Below are 22,943 nucleotides of genomic sequence, written 5' to 3' on the forward strand. Positions count from 1 at the left end.
GAGCCCGGCCGCGGGGCACACACAGGCACCGTGGCAGGGACGAAGGGACACGAAAGAAAATGGCAACGACAAAGAAATTGCTCTTTCTGAGGATTTCCTCGTCTGCTACAAGATTGGAGCTGAGAGCGGGCGGTGGAAAGGAACGGCGAGAGAGGCAAAAAGTCCCCCAAAAATCCGTGAGGCAGAGAGGGGACATCCCGTAAGGATGAGGGAAAGGCAAGAGAGAGCTATGGCTGGAGCTGCCCGCCTGCCCCGAGCCCCGGCGCTGCTGCCAGCCCAGGTGTGCTCGCTCCGGTGCCAACGGGGCTGTCTGCTCAACGCAGTCGAGTCTGTTTCGGTGTCTGCGCCTCCTGGGAGGCGGCTCCGAACGGCGCAGGTACCCCCGCCCCCGGGCACCCTCCACCCCTGGTACCCCCTCCCGTGGTATCCCCACCCCGAGCTCCCTCCCCGCCGTGGCCCCGCGGCAGCTCCGCAGCGCCGGGAGAGGAGCAAGAGGAGGAGGAGGCACGAGCGGAAGAGGAGGGAGGTGGTGATAAGGGGTTTGCTGCGTCGCCTCATTTCTGTACCCAGCGCACGGCTCGTGGGGAGTACGCGGTGCCTGCATCGCTGCCGGAGGGATCCTGCCTCTGCTGCTGCTGCCTCTGCAGTCCCGGCTCGCGAGCGCTGCTTGTTTACCGTCTGGGAAGTGCTGCGGTGCCAGAGCCGAACGTGCCGTGCAGGGGAGGCTGCGCTCACCTATCAGGAGCGCAGGGTGTTGAACAGGCTTCCCGAAGCGTTTGGCAGCCAGAGGCCGGGCATCCGCACTCAGCCTAGTGCCTCCACCACCAACTGCTTCGGGTCTCTTCTTAAGCGAGAAGAGGAAAAAGGATCCAGAAAACCCCTGCAACTGGACAGCTCTTGCTGGAGTCTAACAGGTGTTTGCTGGGATTTGAATGGGGAGGGGACAGGTGGGGAGAAAAGTTAACTGCAGAAATCGGGGCTAGGAGAGACGCGATGATCTTGCACCAAGTGGATGTGCCATGCCTGCATGCCAATAGCGCATCTGGAGAAGCTTGGAGGGATGCATGATCTCCATAGAAATGCTCACCTCTGCCTGCAAACTTTCCCCTGTTAGAAGTTGGGAGGAATAAAAAAGCACCAGAAAGTTGAAAGGGGAAGATTCCAGAGGACAAAATCTCTTGAGCTAAACTGTTGCGTGCTGAGCTGGGGCTCTGGTGCTCATCCCGCCGGTGTGTCCTGGGCTGCCGTGCAGAGTGGCAGAGGGTGGCATTGGCCGGGCTGCCCAGCAGTGTCCCCAGCCTTGAGGACAGGCCAAGCAGCATGCTGGCCACCACTGGCCAGCAACCGCCGCGTGCTTGAGCCGCCCTAGCGGCCGGGGCGGTGGCAGCCATGGCTGCAGCCATCGCCAGCTCCCTGATCCGCCAGAAGAGACAAGCCAGGGAGCGGGAGAAATCCAATGCCTGTAAGTGTGTCAACAGCCCCAGCAAGAGCAAGGGAAGCTGCGACAAGAACAAGTTGAATGTGTTTTCCAGGGTCAAACTCTTTGGCTCCAAGAAAAGGCGAAGAAGGCGACCAGGTTGGCAAGGGTTATGTCTTTGGGGGCTTGGTTTGTTTGATGCAATGGAAGCTGGGATGTGTGTCAGGTGTGGGGAGAGGCAGAACAGTATCTCAGGGCTTGTACAATGGACATGCAGGTATTGCCAGCTCTGGCTCGTATGGCCTGGCTGACCTGTGTACCCCATGACAGTCCTTTCCCCTGTTGTGTTCCTCTGGTTTATTTGGGTAGCACACACTGCTGTCTATGCCTCACCTGCACACCTGGGTGCATGCAGGTACCTGTAAGTCAGTTGTCTGTCCCTCTGTTACACACATGCAAACACATGGGTGTATTTGTGGGGGAGATGCTAGTGGGGAAGTTCCCACACACAAGTCTCTCGCAGTTGTATATTAAATAAGTGGTCTGGAGATCTGTTTTTGGTGTCCTGCTTCACAGAATGCCTGTGCCATGCTTTATCTGCTGAATGCAGACGAGGCTTTGTGCTTTTGCTGGCACCTTCGCGTTGTGCTTCAGCACCCTGTGCCTTTCTAGGAATGCCATACCTGCAGCTGCCCTGTGGACACAAGGTTCTCTGGGTCACAGGTGCAAAAGATCAGGCATGAAGACTGGGTCCCTGATCTGAGTGGATTGTTTTGTGTGTGGGAGGAGTAAAACCCTCTGGCAATGTTGCCATGGCTTTGCTGTGCTGGAGCATTGATCCTTTTGCCACTCCACCTGTCTGCCTTGCTCGCAGTTTGCCAGCAGCTTTGGGGTGGATTATGGCTAAAGAGCCAAAGTGAGGGTTGGAATAATTTCTGGTCAGAAAAGTTGGTAGATAAGAGTTGTGTATCCATCTGGACTCTTATCAAAGTTGCTAATAAGATCTAATATGCAAACTTATGCAAACTGTTTTAAGCTTTTGCCTTCAGCCCCTGATAAACTGAAGTGCAGTAGCAAAGCTCCCCAATGCCTTTGGTTACAAACACAAGGAGTCTTACTCAGACACTGCTGGAAATGACACACCACATCTTCACAGTGTGTTTGTCTCTGAAGAAAGTGAGATGTGGAGCGAGCTGCAGGGATGCATGAGCTGATAAACGTTAACTATGAAATTACTACAATGCAGATGTCATTGGGATTCAGTGGACGTAGACCTTCTTTGCAGTTACTCCTGATGCTCTAGCCAGATATCTTAAATGGCACACTTGACAGCATATCCTGCTGTTGTATACTTTTTGGTCTAGAATGATATGAAACAATTTGAGATATCTTGCTTTCTAGCTGTGAATTTGAGGGTGGTTATGGAAAAAAGAGATCTATCCAAACTATGCATTGTTTTGATCTTTATTCTTCTAGCTGATGAGGTAATTACCTCAGCCCTTATGGTAATATTTATTTTGCATTTCCACACATTGCTGGATTTCAGGGTTTCCCTCTCCATTTTCCATATGTTCATTGAGTAGTTTATCTCTTCAGATGTTCTGTACTCTTTGGAGCAGTGAGGAATGGGGGTTTGGTTATTAGAGTTGCAGCAATTCCTGTGCTAAACATTTGCTGCTGTATATTTAGGCTCTCAACTGTCACTGTGGCTCTTATTAATGCTATTGTATTAGTCTTCTCTTTCCTCTCCATCTAAGAACTCACACTTTTTTAAAGGACAGAATGTACTCCTTGCCAGCTCATTTTTAATCTTAAATGAGATAGGGCTGGGCTCCTGAGGCCAAGCAGCACTGCTGGAATCTGTATTCACTGGAAGTAGAATTTACTGTACTACTCACGTTGTAATTGAAAGTGGCATTTAATAATTTTGGCAATTGATTTCATAGACATAAATTTAATCTCAGCCTAAATGAAAAGTGTTGCAAAGCTGGTAGACCTGCTTTTGTTTGGGGTCTTCTTCTTACCTCAGCCTTGAGAAGAAACCTGAAGATTTGTTTTTCACATCCTGCTTGCTTGGAATGGCACATCAGGATTTCCCATGTTAATCTCACTGTTGTTTTTTTGCAGAGCCTCAGCTTAAAGGTATAGTAACAAAGCTCTACAGCAGGCAAGGATACCACTTGCAGTTGCAAGCAGATGGAACAATTGATGGAACAAAAGAGGAAGACAGTAGTTATAGTAAGTGACATGAGAATAAATGCTGTTTGTGGATTGTGATGTCTTATCCCTCCCATGCAGATCCCCTCAGAACTGCTGTCCTGGGGTGGCTGGGTGAGTAGCAGCAGCACTAAAGCCGTGCTAGCGGCACAGAAGTCCTTCAGGCGTACTGGATCTGAAATACAGATAAAAATGACTTACAGAAATAATCAACTAGAGGAGTGACAAACATGTGACAAACAAAGCAAATGTTATCTCCATGGTAATCCGGAGAAGTTCATTGCTGTCCTTTGGATTTCATTAGATTTTTTTCAGCAGGGAAAATTTGCTCGCCTACTCAGAGCCTGAAATAGAATAACATTATCTCCACTCTCACACAGGGGCTCATTCAAACAGCGCTCTGGTATTTCACAAACTGGGAGTTCAGCAGCATTTCAAACTTCACATTTCCCTATTATTATTATTTGTTACCTCTTCTAAATTGTACCATCAACTTTCAACTAGCTTTCCCTCAGGTTTTCTGTGAAAAGCTCTGGGCATTTTTACTTGTTGTTTCTGATAGGGTTTTTTTTACAACTTTGAGGATTAATAGAAAACAGGAAAACATGACTAGAGCATTGATTTGGTGTGTGAAAGATACTTAAGGGTCTCACACAGCTGGACAAAAATATTTCAAGTCTGGTAAAATAAGGCAATGTAGGAAATAATGCCCTGCAGAAACTGTATGAAGGTGCAGGTGGCCAAGCCAAGACTGGCAGACCTCATAGAAATGTTTATGTTCATAAAACCAGCTGTGGCCTGCTGCCTCTTACTGTGCAGCTTTATTTCTCTGTCAGCTCATACTGCACAAGGACTATGGCAAAGATCATCTCTCCCTTATGCATTGCTTAGCTGTTCATTAGGATGAATACCCTTATCCTTGTCCTTATTTGAAACAATGCAAATGTAATAGGGAAAGAGTAGGATGCAAATTGCTTTGGATTATTTTGTGCTGACACCAACTGATCACAGTAGCAAGCAATTTATTTTGCTGTAGGTTCTTTGCCACCCCTTCTGTCACATCTGTTCTCATGAGGGTCATCCCCTAGAAATGAGGTAACCTTTCCATCCTGCTGTCCCTCTGGGGACTTGCAAAGATGCTCTCTGTGCCTCTGCTGTGGGTTTGGGGACTGATCACTCACTGTTCCAGGAGCCAGACTGGACTTGCTGCTGCACAGGGACAGGGGCAGTAACAGCTGCTGCTGAGAGGGACAGTCCCATTTTTGGTGCAGTGCCAGTGCCCCTGTCCTTAGAGACAGCAGCTGGGGCAGGGTGTGTGGCTGTGCTGGCACAGGGCAGTGGGCATCGCTCTGACAGCTGGCCCCTCTGCGCTTTGGCAGGGCCAAAATGTTCCCCCACAGCCCCTTCCCAAGCTCCAGCAGTCTGTGCCACAGCCTCTGCTCATCCCACTGAAGTATGAACCAGCTTCTGAGCATGCCTCACCCTCATCGTGCCTCAAAACAGAGCCTGGACGTGTCTGGCAGGGAAATGCGTCCCAGTGCTGGGAGCAGCAGCCGAGCACCCAGCACAGCCAGGAATTCCTCACTGCAGCCCATCTCAGTGGCCTGTGGCACCTCTGTCCCTGCTGTCCCATCTCAGTGGCAGCTGTGTCCCTGCTGTCCTATCACTGCCCTCTCCTCAGCTGTTGCTGACAGGTCCACAGCACTGTTTACAGTGGAGCCCATACTCAGACCCTCATGCTGAAAATACCCCAACAGCTGCCCTGCTTGTAAATGGGCCATTAAGAAATCACCTTCCAAAAGAGACCTGCAGGTTCTGCCTGGATGCTGAGCTTTAAATTGTCCTCTCCAGCCTACACAGAGATCAGGTGCTGCTTTTTGTGGCTGAACTGCAAAGGACCCGTGTCCAAGGGAATATTTTCTCCCCCAAATAAACTCAAGCATTTGATAGAATGAATGAAAAATCCATTTCCCTTACTGAAAATTAAAGTTTCTTTTGCCAAAAGCTGAGCAGAACTAGAGAATTTTGTTTGAGTGAAGAGAAAGTAATGGGTGTTGATTTTGAACTGGAGGCAAGAGTGAGGAGGGTCTGTATGTGTGTGTTTGTGTCTGCATGTACACTCGTGGCTACGAAAGGGAAAGAAAACCACAGATTTTATGATGCCCTGCATTCATTTGTTAGTTCTGGATATTTCCACCTTTTCTGCTATGCTTGACCATTGTAGGAAGTGCAGTGCTCAAAGGTGCCCCGACCTCAGGGCACTCAATGTACTCTTGGCAGCCCCAAATGCAGAATTTAGGATCTGTGTTAAATGCTGTCAAGCTGTAATTTTTTACTAAAGTATGACCACTTGGGAGTTTTCAGGCTGAAAAAGGAATTTATAATGGATCATAATTCTTAGCCGTAATTTTGAAAATAATAAAAATATTTCAAATTCATAATTTGGTTTTAAATTGGCTTTAGGCAGTAACCATAAATATCAAACTTCAGCCTGCAGCAGACCAGAGTTTTTCAGCCAAGTAATAAATCACTGGAAATGAGAAGTAGTTTGGCATCTGTCCTAGTTTAGGACAAAATTCCACAACTCCCTCCCCCACCACCGGGTTCGGGAGGAATTTCCTCAGAGGAGAAAGTGGAAAAAACTTGTTTATTGAGAAACAACGAAAAAAAACCACTCCCCAACACAAGGAAAACAGTCCGAGATGACAAGAAATGTTTTCACCAGTCCAAGAGAGGGTGAGCAGTCTCTGCTGGGGAGGGTGCCAAAGCTTCTTTCAGGTGCAGACTCCGGGGGGTGTTCCCTTGATGTTCCCGAATCAGGGCCCGAAGCAGGTCCAATGTCTTCAGGGAAGGGAGGAAGGAAAGAAGGGGAAACACAAAAGCAGAAAAAATGGCAAAAAAGCAAGCAAAAAGCAGAAAGCAAGAGAGCAAAGCCAGCAAAGCAGCCTAAAGCTAGCAGCAAGCCAGAAGCAAGCAGTCGGGGAAGGGGCTCAGCCACAGACAAAACAAACTGAGAACACAGGAACAGGGAAGAAAAAAAAAAAACAACCACGATTTGGGATACAAAGCATGAAAATGTCCTGTCACCCCAGGACAGCATCACTTTATCCTATCTCTGCATTTCTGCTACAGAGTGGAAGGAGATGCTTTGGGTTATGATAATTTTCTTAACTCCCCTTTATTTTTAATCCTACATATTAAATACAAAGTACTGTATTCAACTCATTATTTCTTGTGTTCAATTTTAACATATCCATGAATCCAAGCTATGGCAGAGCTCTGATTTTCTGCTTTTCTGCTTTTCTGCTTTTTGGTTTTGGGTTTTTGGGTTTTTTTTCCTTTTTTCTTTTATTTTTTTTAATTTGCCACTTTGTAAACTGGAATCTTCATTTTTTGAAGAGTTGTTTCTTTGCTTGTAAATACTGCCACTATTAGCATGCGTACAAGCAGAAATGCAAGCAGAACATTCAAAGCAACTCAATTTTGAAAGCACAGATTCAGGGGTTGATCTAAAGAATATGCTGCCACTTCATTTCATTTTGAAGTTATTTAACTCTGTTTCTTCAAACCCATTCTCCTATAAAAAAGAGGGAAAAATCAAACCCCAATGAGTTATAAGTGGAAACATTTTGAGATACTAATTATGGTTTTCAACTTTTCTGAATTTCATCTTTTTCCTTCCTTTTGGTCAAAATGTTTACTGACTTTGAAAAAGAAAGTTTTGTCTTGAAAATTCTTTTGTTTGTTTGCTTCTGGATTCCTTTTTTTGCACTTAGTGGCAAAAGAAAATCACTCCAACAAAACCCAAATTGTGTTCAATTGTACTTGGCAGAGCCTGAGTTCTGCTTACAAGGCAGGTGAGTTCTTTTAGCTGTCAGCAATTCCCCATCTTCAGAACAAGAGAGGTGCACTGATACCCTCAGGTAATTTCTGAGCTGTTGGTGGAAATTGCTGTAAAAGGACACGATGGTAGACGTATTGCTCTGTAGCACCCACAGAAATTAATATATGCATGAATAGACATTTTTTATTTGATTCTGGTAATTCTGGTTTAATTTTCTATCTGATCTGCATACTCTAAAGGATTAATTTTGCTCTCCATCTCCTTTCTCTCCTAGCTTTGTTTAACCTCATACCTGTGGGTTTACGAGTGGTGGCAATTCAGGGGGTTCAAACAAAATTATATCTGGCAATGAACAGTGAAGGATACCTATACACATCAGTAAGTAAACATTTTTAATTCTGTTCTCAGTGGAATTTTGGTAAGTGAATAACTTACTGTTGCAAGGGATCTTCTAATAACCTATAAATGTGAGGTTTGACAGCAGAGTCAGTGTGGTGGTGATAGTCTGGTTCTAGTTTGTTAATCTTTTCCATCAGGAACACGTAGGGATGTATGGAATCAAACTGTTGTGCCTTTGAATAACCCTGAAGTGTGAAATATAAAAAAATTCTGCAGCCAAAACCCCACACAGAAAGGATCCCAGCTCTTGGTCACTGTGCACTGACTGCGCTGATCAGAGTGGAGTACTGAGGGGAAGGGACAGCCTGAGCATGGTTTGTGTCTTCCTATAGAATCTGTATTAATGTAAGTAAAAGGAATAAGAGAAAGTATTTTTTTTGTTTGGCCAGGATTTTCAAATAGAAATTTTATGGTTTCCAGTAGGTGAGTGAGTAAAGAACAGCTTTATTAGTAGTTCTGATGAAGAATGTCAGTTAATAATTTTCAGTGACATTTCTCACGAGAGCAGACAGATTTTTTATTGGAAAAAAAAGATTTTTTAATAGACCATTTTTCAATTAAAAACTGTTAGCTGAACTGTGTTCAGGAGTTTTAATTATACAGTTTTAATAGATTTTTCCCAAGGAGGAAAATAGAGGAAAATATATTCTATTATCTACTACAAATGATTCTCTTCTATAAACGATTCTCTTAATCCTGATAAAAATTAGGCAAACTTATTCAAATCTCTCATTTATTTTGCAATCCTGACAGCTGGGAGCAGGGGCAGCTTTGCATATTATTTCCTCTTGTATCTGCCAGAGCAGGACCAGATCAGCCCTGGCGGTGCTGCGGGACAAGAATGTCCCAGAGAGCGCTGGGTTTGTGCTTTCAGTGCACAGGTCCTGCAGAAATCACCTCTGTCTGTGCCAGGGAAGTGGACAGAGGATTTACCCTGCAATGGAGCAGTCACACAGCCCTGGCCTCAACAGGCACCACTGAGATGATGGAGTATCACTTCCAGCATCCCTTGCTGGGAGGAGAAGGGGCAGAATGTGACTGATTTAGATTGAGTGCAACTTTTAGCTTGATGGGCATCTGTGCATCTTAGGCAGAGCTCTGAGATTCACTTTGGTTGTAATTTTTATTTTTTCCATTGATTAAGGGTAGTTCATATGGTTATGTTCCCATGAATCATGTCTTCCTTGAATCCTTTAATATGTTTGAATTCCATTGTTTATGTCACTGTAAAATTAACTGCTGACATCTCTTTATTTCCCCCTTAGTAACAGTGGTCATTTTTGTTTCTTAATCAAACAACTATATTCTCTCCTACATTTATTTTTTAATCTTCTTGAACTTGATGGGCTTGGCAAGGCCTCAAACAGACTTTTGTTGTGTGGTTTCCCAAATTCATACTCCTAAATACTCTTCACCAAGACAGGTGTCCACTTAATTTTGATCTTCTTTTCTGAGGGAAATTGTCACCCAGGTTCTCGATAATCTTGTGTTTATCCTCTGCTGCCTTCTGGTTTGGTTGTTCTGTTCTTTGCAATAATCACAAGAAACTCTCAGAGGGAAAAACCAGCTCTTGTTCCTATCAGTGAGCCCAGGGAATGGATAAGGGCTGGTGAGGAGCATCTGCCCCTGGTTCAGGCTGCCAGAAATCCAGTTCCAGCACTATTTTTCAAGTGTTTCTAGCATTTCTTTTGCTAATAATGGTCCTTCCAGCAAGGGATGCAGTCTGACAGTCTGACAGTCTGATGCATGGGAAATGAACTCTATATTTTGGGCTGTATTCTTGGCTGATATAAATGAGTCCCAGGATAGCTCAGCTGATTTATACCAGCTGAACACTCACCTGTCCAAGGAAAGCCACCAGGGAGTCTGGGGAACAGATCAGCTCAAGTAAGTGACATCCATCTACACGTCCTGAGGTTTTAAAAGCCCCTGCAGGGATGTGTTCCTGAATGGGATTTGTCAGGAGCAGACAGATGGCAACATGGGATTGATCAAGTGCAAAAGCCCCACAAAACACTGTCAAGTTCCTGAAGTAAGAGAACAGGGGAAATAGAAAGGCACTTAAATTGTAGATAACTGTAGCAGATAGTTGCACCATTTCCAGAGAGAAATGAAATTAGCATTGGTGATGCAGTTTAATAAGGAGAGAGATTGTTGTGGTCTATCACGGTCACTTGGGTTTGGTTCTGGTGTGATTCTTGTGTCTGTGCAGAGGGGGACCCAGGTATCTGCCCTCAGAGGCAGCCTGCAGTGCGGTTTGCTTCAACCCAATGAGTGTAGTCGAGAATGAGGTGAATTTTCTCCATGGGGGGATCAATGATGTATCATAAATCTGCAGAGAACAGATATCCGTAGTTGACTGCCAGAGTTTATAGATAGTTTGCGGCATCTGTCAGAGCAAAAGTAAGATCCCTATTGTAATGATAAAAGCTCCTTGGGGACAAGGCAGCAATTCAGCTAAGCAAAAGAAAGACTGTTAAACCAAATATGCAATTGTCTACATGTGTTATAGGAGCACATCAAAGTCCTGGCCTGCAGGGAAGGGAAGCGACCATATCACATCTCCACATCACAGAACTCCCCATCTGAAATGGTTCCTTTCCTGCAGCCAGTGTCCTTCCAAAGTCCATGGGTGTTGTGTGACTGCTCCTCCCAAGCTGAACTCACCCTCAAAGTTTCATTTGGAGGGGCCTTGTCAGGAGCTATTTGAAGCCACAGCTCCTGGTGCTTGAGCATTCTTTCCCAGTGAAAACACAGGATTTGATTCATCCTCTCACACCAGTGTCATGCTGCTGCAAGATGACTTAAACGGTGTTATGGCCCTGCTGTCCTACATAACCACATGAATCATTTTGTATTTTAGGGTGGCTTTTATTTCATCTTATTTTTCTTTCTATGAAAGACCACATCTTTCACATGACTACCATATATGCCACACTCTAGTTTCTCAGGTTTCATATCCTATGAATTCTGTGTGTTGTTTGGTTTTCTTGAACAAAAGAGTGAAAGCCATTTTAAGGACCTGTTTGTCAGACACACAGTCCTGGAGCTATTGCTTTCTCATTTAAGTGGTGGTGATGTGATAGAGGAGACTCTCAGCGATTAAGAGCAGCTGAGTGAAGTTCCTTTACGGGAAGGTGGATGGAGGTGAAGGGAATTGGGTGTTCTGCATAGGCTGAAACAACCGAAAATACACAGAGTTTAAAAAACAGCCTGTGAACCTCCATCCATGCATTTTCCATGAACCATCATGTTAGAGTTTTTCAAATCATGTAATGATTGTCAGTGAAATGCATATTTTTCCTATAGAACATTTCAACGCAGATGATTCTGTGCTTGTTTATCCTGGGTATGTTGTCAGAAATAGTATAATTAAATATGTGCTGCTCATTGCATAGTTCTGGCCAGTCTCAGGAGCAATGCAGCTCCGCTTGGAAAGAGGGTTCATTTCCCATCTTGTCTTGCTGTGTGTTTTACCACAGCATTTCATTTCCCAGTGTCATGGGCAGTTCCTCACAGCTTCTCCCAGGCTGGAGGGAGTCCTTACCTAAGAGAGCTCCTTTGCCCTGACCATGTGTGACAGGGTCAAGTCTGTCCATCACTCATATAGCCCTCCAGCTTATCTATGGGCAGTTCAGGGCACTCAGCCTTCTGTGGGATGGCTGTTAGGAAGAGGTGTTTATGCTGGCTTTGTTAACTATTTTGGGATGTCCAGTATTTTTTGTTTAATACTGCTGCTGTACGTGGCTTCATTTTGCCATTTCTCATCTGATATCATTTGGTGCAGAGTTCGCAGGAGTTTAAGGAGCACTTTGGTATAAAACCCTGTACAGAGCTGTACATATAACTTACCCTAAGAGAGCATTCAGCTAACATTGTCCTCTGTATGTATTTGCATGTATTTGCATGCAAGTATAAATAATTTTTTACCGGGAATGCAGACTACACCTTAATACAGTTGATTCTCTTCAGTGCCAGGGTCTGAGGTGCAGATTCATGTTTTTCTCTCCATCCCAGCACCTTGCCCTCTGCTGGGTAGATGTTCAGCATGCTCACAGCTCAGAGGATGCTCTGTCCCTCGTGTGAGCTGCTGTGTGCTGCCAGCCCTGCCTGCAGCTGCTGCCCCACAGCCAAGGGAGCAGGCCAGGTGTGGGGTCAGCAGGGGATGGGAGCTTGCCCTGAGGGGGTTCCCAAGCACTGCAGGACCAGCCTGAACTGATGAATGTTTGCTGGCCTCTCCAGCCATGGGCACTGCTGGAGGTGACACCTGCAGTTCAGTGCTGCACACTTGGGTTCAGTGCTACAGCAGTGCTGCAGCACAGAGCTGGGTGCTCCTACTGCCTGGCACAGGGGAAGCCTGCTGGGTCTCAGTGGAGCCTCCCAGGCTGCTGATAGTCCTGCCCAGACTCGTTGTCTCAGCCTCCAAGCAGGGTGTGTGACTGGCAGGTTTTGGGGTCAGCTGTGAGCTGAACTGTCTGGCAGTGCAGCTGCAGAGCTGCTGCTCACAGACGTGCCCCCCAGCTGCTGAAGGGACCTGCAGCCTTTGGCTGAGCTCCCCGTGCCTGTCTGGCCCTGCTCTGTGGTGTGGGACACTCCTGGGGCCATGGTTCCCTGCAGCAGGAGGAGAGCTGTGCTGCTGGAAATGATGTGAGGCTGCTGCGTGGCGGGGTGGAGGGATGGTGCTGTTCCCTTCCGGTGTTTCTCTCTGGTGGGAGCTGTGGGAGCCCAGATTTCTGGGGACAGACTGCCCGTCTCCAGCAGGGAAGTGTAGATGGCGTAATCCTCCCATAGGAGAATTATTAGGAGATTCAGCAAGCTGAAGGTCTTGAAACTACTATGCTGCTTTTCTTTTCAAGTTATCCCCCAGGCATCTGAAATCCCCAGAGATGCTGCTGTGCCTCCATCCCTCCCTGCAGGTGCTAGGAGCTGAGGATCTCAGCATCTCCTCAGCTGAGGCTCCCTAAGAGGAGCCCAGGCATGGCAGTGATGCTTCAGGGCTGTGCTCTCCTCTGATCATGACAGACCTGCACACCTGAGAAACGCTTTCCCAACAGAGCTGCTGCTAAAAATCAATAGTGAAGCTGCTGTTTGTGCAAGAGGAGTATAAATGTCCTGTGAGATAAATAATATACATGCAAAATAGATAAGAGACTAAAAGTGCATCCTCTTCCTTTGTTGGTCATTTGCTAATCAATGCCAAAGTCCCTGGTTAAAAACAGCAGAAAGTATTTATAAGCTCAGACTTCAGATACTGCTCAGAGCAGAATTTTGGGACTCAGCAAGCTCAGAAATGTGGCTGAAATGGCAGTGTAGCTCTTAACACCCAGTTTTTCAGTCCATTGCACTGCTCACTGGGGTCACAGTGACACAAAACTGCCATGATAAAAAAAAAAAAAAAAGCTTTGGCAGAATTTCAAGTTGGACTCAAGTCTGAGAGCTTCACACCTTGGATCACACTGATCACTTTGAACAAGTTTTGACCCTGGACCAGCAAACAAGGAATACTGAATTCCAGGGCTTCCAGGCTATTCACAACTCCTCACTGTCACATTGCAAAACATGTTTGGCAAGCAGAGGGTTGAGCAGATAAGGGCTGGAGATGCAGAGTGTGAGGAGAGCATTGCCAGGTCCTGGATCCACTGGATTTGTGTGCTCAGATCACCAAAGGACAGCTTACCTTGCTGGGATTCAGCAGAGCCAAGGAGAAATGTGCTGCTTTTCTCTCCTAAATGTGATGTAGGTGCTACACCTTGGGACAGCAGCTTAGGTACCTGTGGGGTGTGGAGGTCCATGCACACCAGGCATGTCTGTTTCTCATAGAGCTGGGCTCAGTTCACTGGGAAAATATGTATGCTAGTATTTATGTGAACTTTTGAGGTGTTGATTATTTTTCCTGATATGTGTCTTCAAGTTCAAAAGCAAGATCACATTCCAAACTAACACTGCTTCTTTAGAATGTGACTTAATTAAAAGAAAATACCATTATGAAACCTTGGCTTCTTTCCTGCACCTGCCTTTCCTTCTGAAAAGCTGTTTGCCTGCTCTGGGAAGCCCACAAGGGCTTCCCCTCCCTCTAGTGCTGCAGGTTGAGCTAATGAGCAGCTCTTGTCACAGTGACTTAGCACTGCTGCTGACACATGGCTCAGCCTGTCTGAGGGTGAACATCTAACCAGGGTGCTGGAGCAGCCCCAGACAGGCTCCTAGGGCTCCCCAAACCAATAGGAGTGGGCTGGCACTGGAAAACAAACTCAGAAGTAGAGCAGGGGCTAACCTGGGATGACACTGAAATGCAAGGGCTCATCAGGTTTAACTTCACAGAAAGTGTTTTCCATGCAGCTCATTGTTCAGCTGGGAGCTCATTGCCATGGGAGCCCAAGGATCCCATCATTTGTGTGGGTAAATTCTTGAAAGGAAAATGCTGCAAAGTATGATGGTGTTATGTTTGGCTTAGAAGTGCCTGGAAATTCCCATCAGTAGAGGCCAGGGGAGTGTGGATAGGAAGGTAAGATCCCCTTTTTGCTGTACTCTCCCATGGGCACCTACAGTTAGCCAGGAAGATGAGAAAGATGTGCCCTGACTGCTTAGTGCTGCTGCTGCATCCTGCTGATGTTTTGTTTGTGGGTTACTTTTCAGGAGGCTGTTGCTGCTCTGATGAGAAATCCCCCAAAGTGTTAAACCTGGTCCCAGATTGATGGGAAAAAGTGGTGAGGGTATAGAGCAGGGGTGAGAATGGCTGCAGGAAAAGCTGAGTGAGGAGAAGCAAGTGTGCCTGCTGCTGTGAGTGCCTGTGCTTCAGGACAGCGCTTGCAGCTCTGGCTCTTGCAGCAGTGCCAGGACAAACAAAATTCGGCAGTTCTTGTGCTAAAAGTAAGTAAAGGGCAGCCCAGTTCCCCAGAACTGCTGTCCATCAGTCCAGGCTGTTATCACCAACTGATCTGCCATGTGGGGGTATTGGGAGCAGTTTTATTTATTAAACACTTCTTTGTGTCTTTTTATCTTTGTGTAGCCCTGCAGTTACAGCAGTGCTAAGAGGAGCTGAATTCACTTCTGTTCTACTTGGCAGCCTCTAGAGAAATGTTTACTGCTCCTGGCCGTTTACATCCTTGCAAGCCTGCTAAAAGCATCTTCTCCTTGCAGAACTTTTATTGCAAGGGATGAGGTGCAAAAACTGAGAATCCAGCTTGACTATAAAAGTTCACATTGTCAGCCAAAAGGATTATTTTGAAAAGAGTACAGAGAAATACCGATGGGGAGTCAATGGGGGAGAAAAAGGAGTCATTAAGCCCAAGATTCAGAGTTTTATGGTTGCTTTTGAGAACTGCAGCACAACTGGCGGAGGTTTCCAAAGGAAACTGTTACTTCAGTCCAAGTCTGAATGCCATTCTCTTGGCATGACTCCTGTGTGCTGGAACCAGAGCCCCCTGTATGAATCCTAAGAAGCAGGAGAAACCTTCTGTGTGGCACAGAAGCTACCCAGGAACAAAGGAAATGGAAAAGTTGTCATATTTGCATTATGCCTTTGAAGCCTTGGTTTCAGAAACAAACTTTTCCATAAGGTAGTTCTTGGAGTTAGACCTGCTAGGTTCCTGGATGGAAAATATAAAAAGGGTCTGGGAAAGCAAAAAGTCTGTTGAATAAAAATTGTATCAAGAAACTTGCATTTCCATACTGAAGTGCTTTCATTAGGCAATCTAAGATTAACAAAGGAATCCAAATTTTTGAATGGATTAGAGAGTCTTTGGATATAATGCCTATATAATAGCTTTTACCAGCGAATGGGATGGTCTAGATAATTGAACTGATAAGGCCTTTCATATTTTACATTCTGCTGATGTTACAGGTGCCATCACATTGTTTTTCATTTTTGTTATTTTACCCAAAAACCTCTGAATATTGAGCAGTACTGTTCTAAAATGGAATCTGCTGGGGAGCTAAGCAAAGCAGGCATGATAATTGGTGAACTGCAGTTCCGTTTATTTAAAGCCTCAAGAGGTACCTAAAAATCAGAGAGCTTGTTTCAGAATCACAGCACAAGATGCTGTCTGCTTTATCAAGCAGTCTCCCCCTTTCCTTACTCTGATTACTTTGAATGCACAGAAATAAGGGATCAATTTAGACCCTCCATCCTCATGCCCAGAGCATTTTCAGATGTTAAAAAATCCTGTTATGAGATAGCAGTGTTCCTCTTGAACCCAACTATTGGTGGGACGTTGCATTTGAGCTGACTGTGAGTGGGCAAACCACAAAAGATTTGTGAGCACAAATGACAGCTCCAGAACTTAGTTTTAACAAAATGGGTTTAGGGAACTGCAAAGAGTGGGCTGTTCCTCACCCTGCCAGTATTAGTGTATTCCAGCTAAACTGGAAGACAGTATTTTTAAAAATGAGGATATGTGGTGGAGCTGGTACATGAATTAGAAGCAGAGTTTCATAAATATGAAGGTTTCAGCTCAGGTTTCAGGCAAAAGTTCACATCAATTCTCATTCTGTTCTCGTTATTTCACACCAGTGTGCTCAGAGCTAGCGGAGCATCTGCTGCCAGCTGAGCCATATTGACACTGTCAGAAGGCACAGTAAGCTCAGAGTAAATAAGTGAATGATTTGAAACAGAACTGCTATAAATGCCAATACAGTAGTCCAATTAAAATTATAATTTTTGGTTTATTAAAAAGGATCGAATTACAGAATTTTGCCAAAACCACCCACAACGGAGATACATTGAAGATTGACCCAGGAATCGTCAAAAGTGAACTGGGATGCAGTATCTGGTCAACTGCCGTTCCCCGAGTTCACGGATTGGCCTTGTTCGGGGCTTAGTTTTTATACACTTTATTCCGCCTCTGGCAAAAATTTCCTCATAGTCCTTTTGTTTCCAAGCTAGTTATTCGAATTCATAGTCGTCTCTGGCTTAGCTGAAAAGAGTTTCCTGCTCTGGTGCAAGGTGTCAATTTTTAGTTTCCCGTTAGTGAATGGACACCAAAGTTTATGAATGGTAAAAGTTCATCTCCGGAGATGTTGATGATGATGGTTCTCTGATGGTGGTGTTCCAATGCTGGGATGAGGTGTTCCAGATGGCTGAAGATAATGATCTGATGGCTCTGTCATCCAGGGAGGGGAAGACTGATAGCTTATCTTAATGTGTCCTTTTCTGATGCCAAAGAGAACGCCAGGGTTTCCCGTAAGTCCTTTGTCTCCTTTTTAAATGTAAATTCCAGGGTGGTGCCTCTTTCTGTCTCAGCGAATTTTCAAGGCAGACAAACTTAAGACTATATTTCCCCATAACATATATATACCCAATGGTTTTTATAATTTCTAACATGCCATAACCCATAAGAACACAAATTAATGACAACGCCTTACATTTTTCACAGAACAAAAAACATAAGAAATTCCAATAAGTGTGTTATAAATGCTAATACGATATTCTAATTAAAATAATAATTTGGTTTATTAATAAAGATCGAATTACAGAATTTCGATAAACCCACCAACAGTGGAGACACTTGACAGTCTTTTTCCCGGGAAAATGCCAAGGGTGAACCGTGAGATACAGAACCTGGCAGTCTGCTATCTCCCCCAACGGATCACAAATTTGCCCGGTTCGGGGCTTGATTTTTATACACTTTGTGGGAAATATGGTTATTTAATTCATGTTCTATAAATAATTATAGATTAGGAACTGTAATATATATTGTATAAAGGTATGTGTGTCTGCTCAACCCGCACGTTTCACGAACTTCTGTAAAGCACCTCTCCTGATCTTCCGGGTTCCAAAAATAGAAGGTGAGAACACGAGGCGCTGATGACTTACCCCTGCCTACGTGCAGCTAAACTCATCGGGACTTGCAACGATCAAAATGCTACGTGCCAGCAAAGACTTGCAACGATCAAATGTTACATGCCAGCAAGGACTTGCAACGATCAAATGTTACATGCCAGCAGGGACTTGCAACGATCATCACACACCTCTACGACAGTTACTCAAAGCAAGGACTAACTCTGGACATTAGCATTTGAATGTGCCCGGAGAACCTTTCGGGATTTAGTGTAAACAAAGTTAATGGCCGATGATTAGAGAAACAATGGGAGAAAAGTTGCCGAGGGGGAAGTTAAGGGTATTTAAGTTGGGCCTTTAAGTGAGCAAAGGCGTGAACCCGGTTAGATACACCGACTGCCAGGTCCTGTGTATCTAGGGTCACCCTTAGCTCAACTTTTCCCAGGAGAACTTCGGTCAAGTAAGTTTCGCTGTTTGTGGGGTTCGTATTGTTTTGTTTTTATTGTTTGAAATTGTTATAATTTAATTCTAAATTTTGTAATTTGGATGTTAATAAACCAAACTATTGAATTTGGCAATAAATTTGTCCTGGCGTTTATAACAATTTTGGCGCCCAACGTGGGGCCAGTTTTGAATATTCTACGGATCCCTGCTTCTGACCGGGGGGCGCCCCGCCGTAAAAAGCAGCCTGGCAGAGCAGGTAAGTCCGGAAGAACGAACTGGCTTTACGAACCCAGAATCCACAACAGCGAAGGTATTAGGCATTAGGACAAGCTAGCTTGGGGGGGGGCTCGGGAACTCAGCAGGGGTTTTCCCCTAGAACTGCGGTATTGTTTCACTCGTGAAAATCTAAGTGCACGAAGAATCCACGCAGGAAAAAGACCGTAAGTATAGCGTAGTTGAGTGGGAGTGACCAAGTGCTTGAGAACGTGTATGTGTGTGTGAGTGTGTGTGAATGAGACGTGATTTATCACGAAGCGAGAGGAGACCTTAAGGTTGCGTTTCCGCTGCTCCCGCGAGGGACACGGCCGACCGACGGAGAAGCGATTGGAACGCGTGATATTTCGCTTCGTGTGTGAGTGTTACCCGACGGGGTGGGAGGGGTCACCAGGAAGTCCTGAAGGAAAGAGGACGTCCCTTTTTGAGTTCGGGGACGAGTAAGCCTTCTTGACCGCGACCAAGTGGGGTCGGTCAATTTTTTCGGTGGCAGTTACAGAGCCCCGCGGTTAACCGAACATCCACGGAACGGTCATCCGTTAGATCATTAAGTTAACGGCATCGAGTTCGGAAACTCGGGATTTAACTTTTTAGTATCTCATAACTTCTGTGCCACGGGGAGTATGGGATCAGATCTCAGCAGAGATCGGGAGGATTCCTTAAGGGAAACCTCAGCGAGGGCTGCTCTTGAAATCCCTCAAAAAAGTCCATTAGGAAAGTTGTTGCAAGGTTGGCAAGAATGCCCAATTAGGAGAGGAGCATCTAAAGATCGGATGATTTATTTGTGTATGAATGTTTAGGGAGGAAAGGAGATAGGACCTAATCTTATATGGCCTGTGTTTGGTACTTTTGACGAATGGGCGTGGGAAGCTCTGTGAGAACATGTAGCGAAGAAGAAAAAGAGAGAATTTGAAGCATTGGCATATGTTCTGTTATGGTATGGGGTACGAGTAAAGCTGTATTCTGAAGAAAGGGAAACACGGAATGAACTGGACTACAGGATAAACTTCTCTCACGGCTCGGTGGCCCCCGTCCTGCCAGCCCCTACCCCTACCCCTTCCTCCTCCCCGGCCTTCTCAAGGGCAGTGTTAGCACTGCCATCTGAGACCCATGCGGAGCCCCGAGCTCAGCGGCCACTCCAGAAACCTCCCTCCCGTTCAAGGAGATTCCCGAGAGGGAATCCTGCCCCCGTTTCTAGTCCTGACCCCGCACCTCGGCCACCGACGCTAAAATATGGAGAAAAAGAGAAGAAGGGTAAAGAAAACAAAGGGTAGAAGAATAAACCAGACAGGTATACACCAGTTAGAGCCCTGGCTAAAACCAGGACCCCCGAAAGAGATCTTGAAGAGCCCGGGAGGGATTCAGGGTGGGACAGTTAGTGTGAGAGCAAGAACGGCCCGGGAAAAAAAATGGGGAAAAAGAAGCATTCCCGTAAGAAATTTAACAGTAGAGCAAAACAGAAATTACCAAAGGTGAATTAGAATGCATTAGAGAATAACTAGTGGTGTTGAGAAGCGTGCAAATTAGAAACGCGAGAATTCACGTGAGTCTGCAAAAGGAGAAAAGAGATAGAAAAGGGATTAAAAGGAATCTTGCTTACTCTTTTCCTTGGTGGTAGTAGATCTTTTACTTCAGGCTGAATACATTTTGGATACTCCCTAGAGTTGTGTCTTTTGCTTTAAGAGTTTTTTTTCTCCTGGACGAGATCGGCGGAGTTTTTTTTTTTTTTCTTCTCTTTTCACTAACGTGAGAATAGAACGAAACCCGCCCCCTTCCCGCAAGCGGCAGGGCGAGTCAGTCCATGGTTGCCGGGAGACGAAAGAAAGCGGCAGTTTTAAAGTGACTAGACGAGGCTGCCCGGGGCAGAAAACCGCCCTGTAAGGCGAAATAGGAAGCAAAAATAGATAAAAGTATTGAGAGAAGAGACCAAGAATGAGAGCTATACTTATGCGTAGGAAATACCTAGGTGTTTGTTCTTGAAAAGCTGAAAATATATCTTCCTTTTAGTTGTCTGTCTACTGCATGTGAAGATTTTGTGCAAATCAAAAAGTTGATAGTATGGTAGATGTAGCTCGTCTATGTTTGAAACAATTGCTACATTTTGAATTCGGATTGTTAGCTTGAACAAGAATATGGCATTTGTGTTGGCGGACAGTGTATTGCAAAAGTTTTGTGTGTTTCAATTTTTCTTTCAAAAAGTTGAAGCATGTGGCCGGTGGAGTCCAAATTAAAGCGGCCGTTGAGAGGCAAGAAACTAAATCTTTCTGTCGAGATAGTGTTAGAATGGTAGTTGGAGTCAGGATTTTAGTATTAAGTTGAGAAAGTGGTATAATTCTCTGTGTTGGTAGTTACAAGATTTTTCTTTATTCTTTACAGTTCCTATTCTGTATGTATTTTATCTAGTTGAGAACCGGGATTCTTAATTACTGACTCCTTAGAAGGAGATAGTTTGTGTTTTTGATATTATGTCTTCTTACTTGCTCCTCAATTTAGAGGATGTGAACCTTGAGGTTGCCCTGGTGCCTGTGTTTTCAGGAGTAGAGAGTAAGTGATGTATGAGAGGCAGCTTTTGTGTCACCGGTGTTAAGTTTGGTCGGTGTTTGCTTGTAGTCCTTCGAGCCATGTATTTAAGTTTAATAATACGCAAGAGTAGATAGCAAATACAGGAGCTTTGCTTTGGGAATTAGGCATAAGTTAACTCGAGTTGCTTGTTAAAAGAGGCTAAGTTTGTGAAGTTTTTTGGACTGAGGTAAAAAGCAGTAGTGTTAATGTTCTGACAATTGCCCTAGATAAAGCTGTCTGATTATCAGGGCCTGAAGTTTACAGTGACTCCTGGCTTTGGAAAACTTTTCTGAGTCTTAAGTTCCGAATTTAAGTAATGCATAGTTTATTACAGAGTATTTTGATGCATTTTAACCATAGCTTTTGATGCCTTCCATCTAAAACAGATGAGTTAGTCTTGCTACTTTATTCACTTCTTTTGATAAAAACTGAAGAAAGCTCAGACCCGCAATAAGTTAGAAGTGCCTGAGGCGATGCCATTTTTATAATGCTGCCAGTATTGTTCTTATAGCGTCTGTATATGTCTAGAATATTCTATAAGTGGTAAAAGAATAAGTTCTGCTATTTGTAATATCATTTCCTTCTATTTAGTGTGCCTTGTTTTTTTCTGTCTTGTTAAAATACTCCCCCAAGATTATAGGTGAAGTCTTAAGTTTTTCTCTTAATTTGTATTAGGTACAAATTTTGCTTAAAGTTATCCTTTATAAAGTTGTACTGCTCACTGATTGTTTGAATTGGCTCCCTGATGAAGTGAAGAAGTCACTTCAGCTACTGCTGCAGGATTGTATCTTGCCACGCTGAAATAGGGGTCTGCAGCTGATCCTGTCTGTGAGAAATGGTTTGTAGACGGATCTGCACGAGTAGTTGACGGGAACTGCCCCGGTATATTAACCGGGAGTTCCAGCTTTTCGGGGATGTTAGCAATCACACGGCGTATGGAGTTCTTACACAGGAGTGGGCGAGAGCCAGGAAACCGGTGGGGTATGTTTCAAAATTATTAGATCCTGTTAGCCAAGGATGGCCCACATGCTTACAGGCAATTGTGGCCGTGGCTTTGATGGTAGAGGAGGCAAAGAAAGTAACTTTCGGTGCCCCTTTAGTAGTGTATACCCCTCACAATGTTAGGAGTATATTGCAACAGAATGCAGATAAATAGCTTACTGAATCCCGGCTATTAAAATATGAGGCAATTCTGGTAAATTCCCCGGAGTTAGAACTCCGTACTGCTGTGGCTCGAAACCCCGCCCAGTTTCTGTCCTGGGGAGGATCTGAAGAGTGTAGTCACAATTGCTACGAGGCAGTAGAATTACAAACCAAAATAAGAAGTGTCGCCATCAAGCTAACAGCAAAGCTGAAAGGTCCGATAGTACTTCTGGAATTGTGTTAATTTTGCTGATCATTAGGGGTGGCTGAAGCAAGGGTGAGAAGCAGTTGTGAAGGCAGATGCTTCTTAGAGGCTGAGTGAGAATGGCCATGGCAGGGTGCACATCGAAAATAGAGACAGAAAGTAGTCCCATTGTCTCACTCAATTTGCTTCCTTCTTTTGGCTGTGTGTATCTGAGAATGTGCTGAGTAGGGGTCTGGAATATAAATTTGTAGTTCAGTTAATTAGCAGTAGTGCAGACTCATTGCACTGAGACTGTAGAAACTGAGTGAAGATGTGTGTAACCTTAACAGCTGATTGTCCTAGAAACTGCTGTTGTCACAAAGCATTGTAAGATACTGAGTTTTATGAATGTTTGTCTGTATACCAAATCACTCTGAATGTGCTGAGTTTGATTCTTGAAATAAGCCCGAATTGTTTGTGCTTGTCTATGATTTTTTTTAACTGATTTTTTCTTTAAAAAGCTAAAACCTGTGTTAATGCTATAGGATTTGGAGTTGTCTTAGTGTTTATTGTTTACTTGCTATATACCCAGTGGACACTGTCAGAGGTCTTAGTAGAATATAAAAAGAATTGTTTGTCTGTTTCAGTATAAACCTCATTCAATAGGAAGTAGAATTCTCTTTCT

At 44.7% G+C, this 22,943-nt stretch overlaps 1 protein-coding gene across 1 annotated transcript in view; it reads left to right on the forward strand.

The window, feature by feature from the left end:
• The first annotated feature begins 1,344 nt into the window (after positions 1–1,344).
• The window catches only part of LOC134564908 (fibroblast growth factor 13), a 74,367-nt gene continuing 52,768 nt past the window's right edge, over positions 1,345–22,943 (forward strand). The window contains exons 1-3 of the mRNA XM_063424195.1: positions 1,345–1,576; positions 3,545–3,655; positions 7,753–7,856. Coding sequence (XP_063280265.1) covers positions 1,390–1,576; positions 3,545–3,655; positions 7,753–7,856 — 402 coding nt within the window. The 5' untranslated portion in view covers positions 1,345–1,389. The remainder of the gene's footprint in view (positions 1,577–3,544; positions 3,656–7,752; positions 7,857–22,943) is intronic.

The sequence above is a fragment of the Prinia subflava genome (assembly GCF_021018805.1).
Source record: "Prinia subflava isolate CZ2003 ecotype Zambia chromosome W unlocalized genomic scaffold, Cam_Psub_1.2 scaffold_22_NEW, whole genome shotgun sequence".
NCBI classification, from domain to species: Eukaryota; Metazoa; Chordata; class Aves; order Passeriformes; family Cisticolidae; genus Prinia; species Prinia subflava.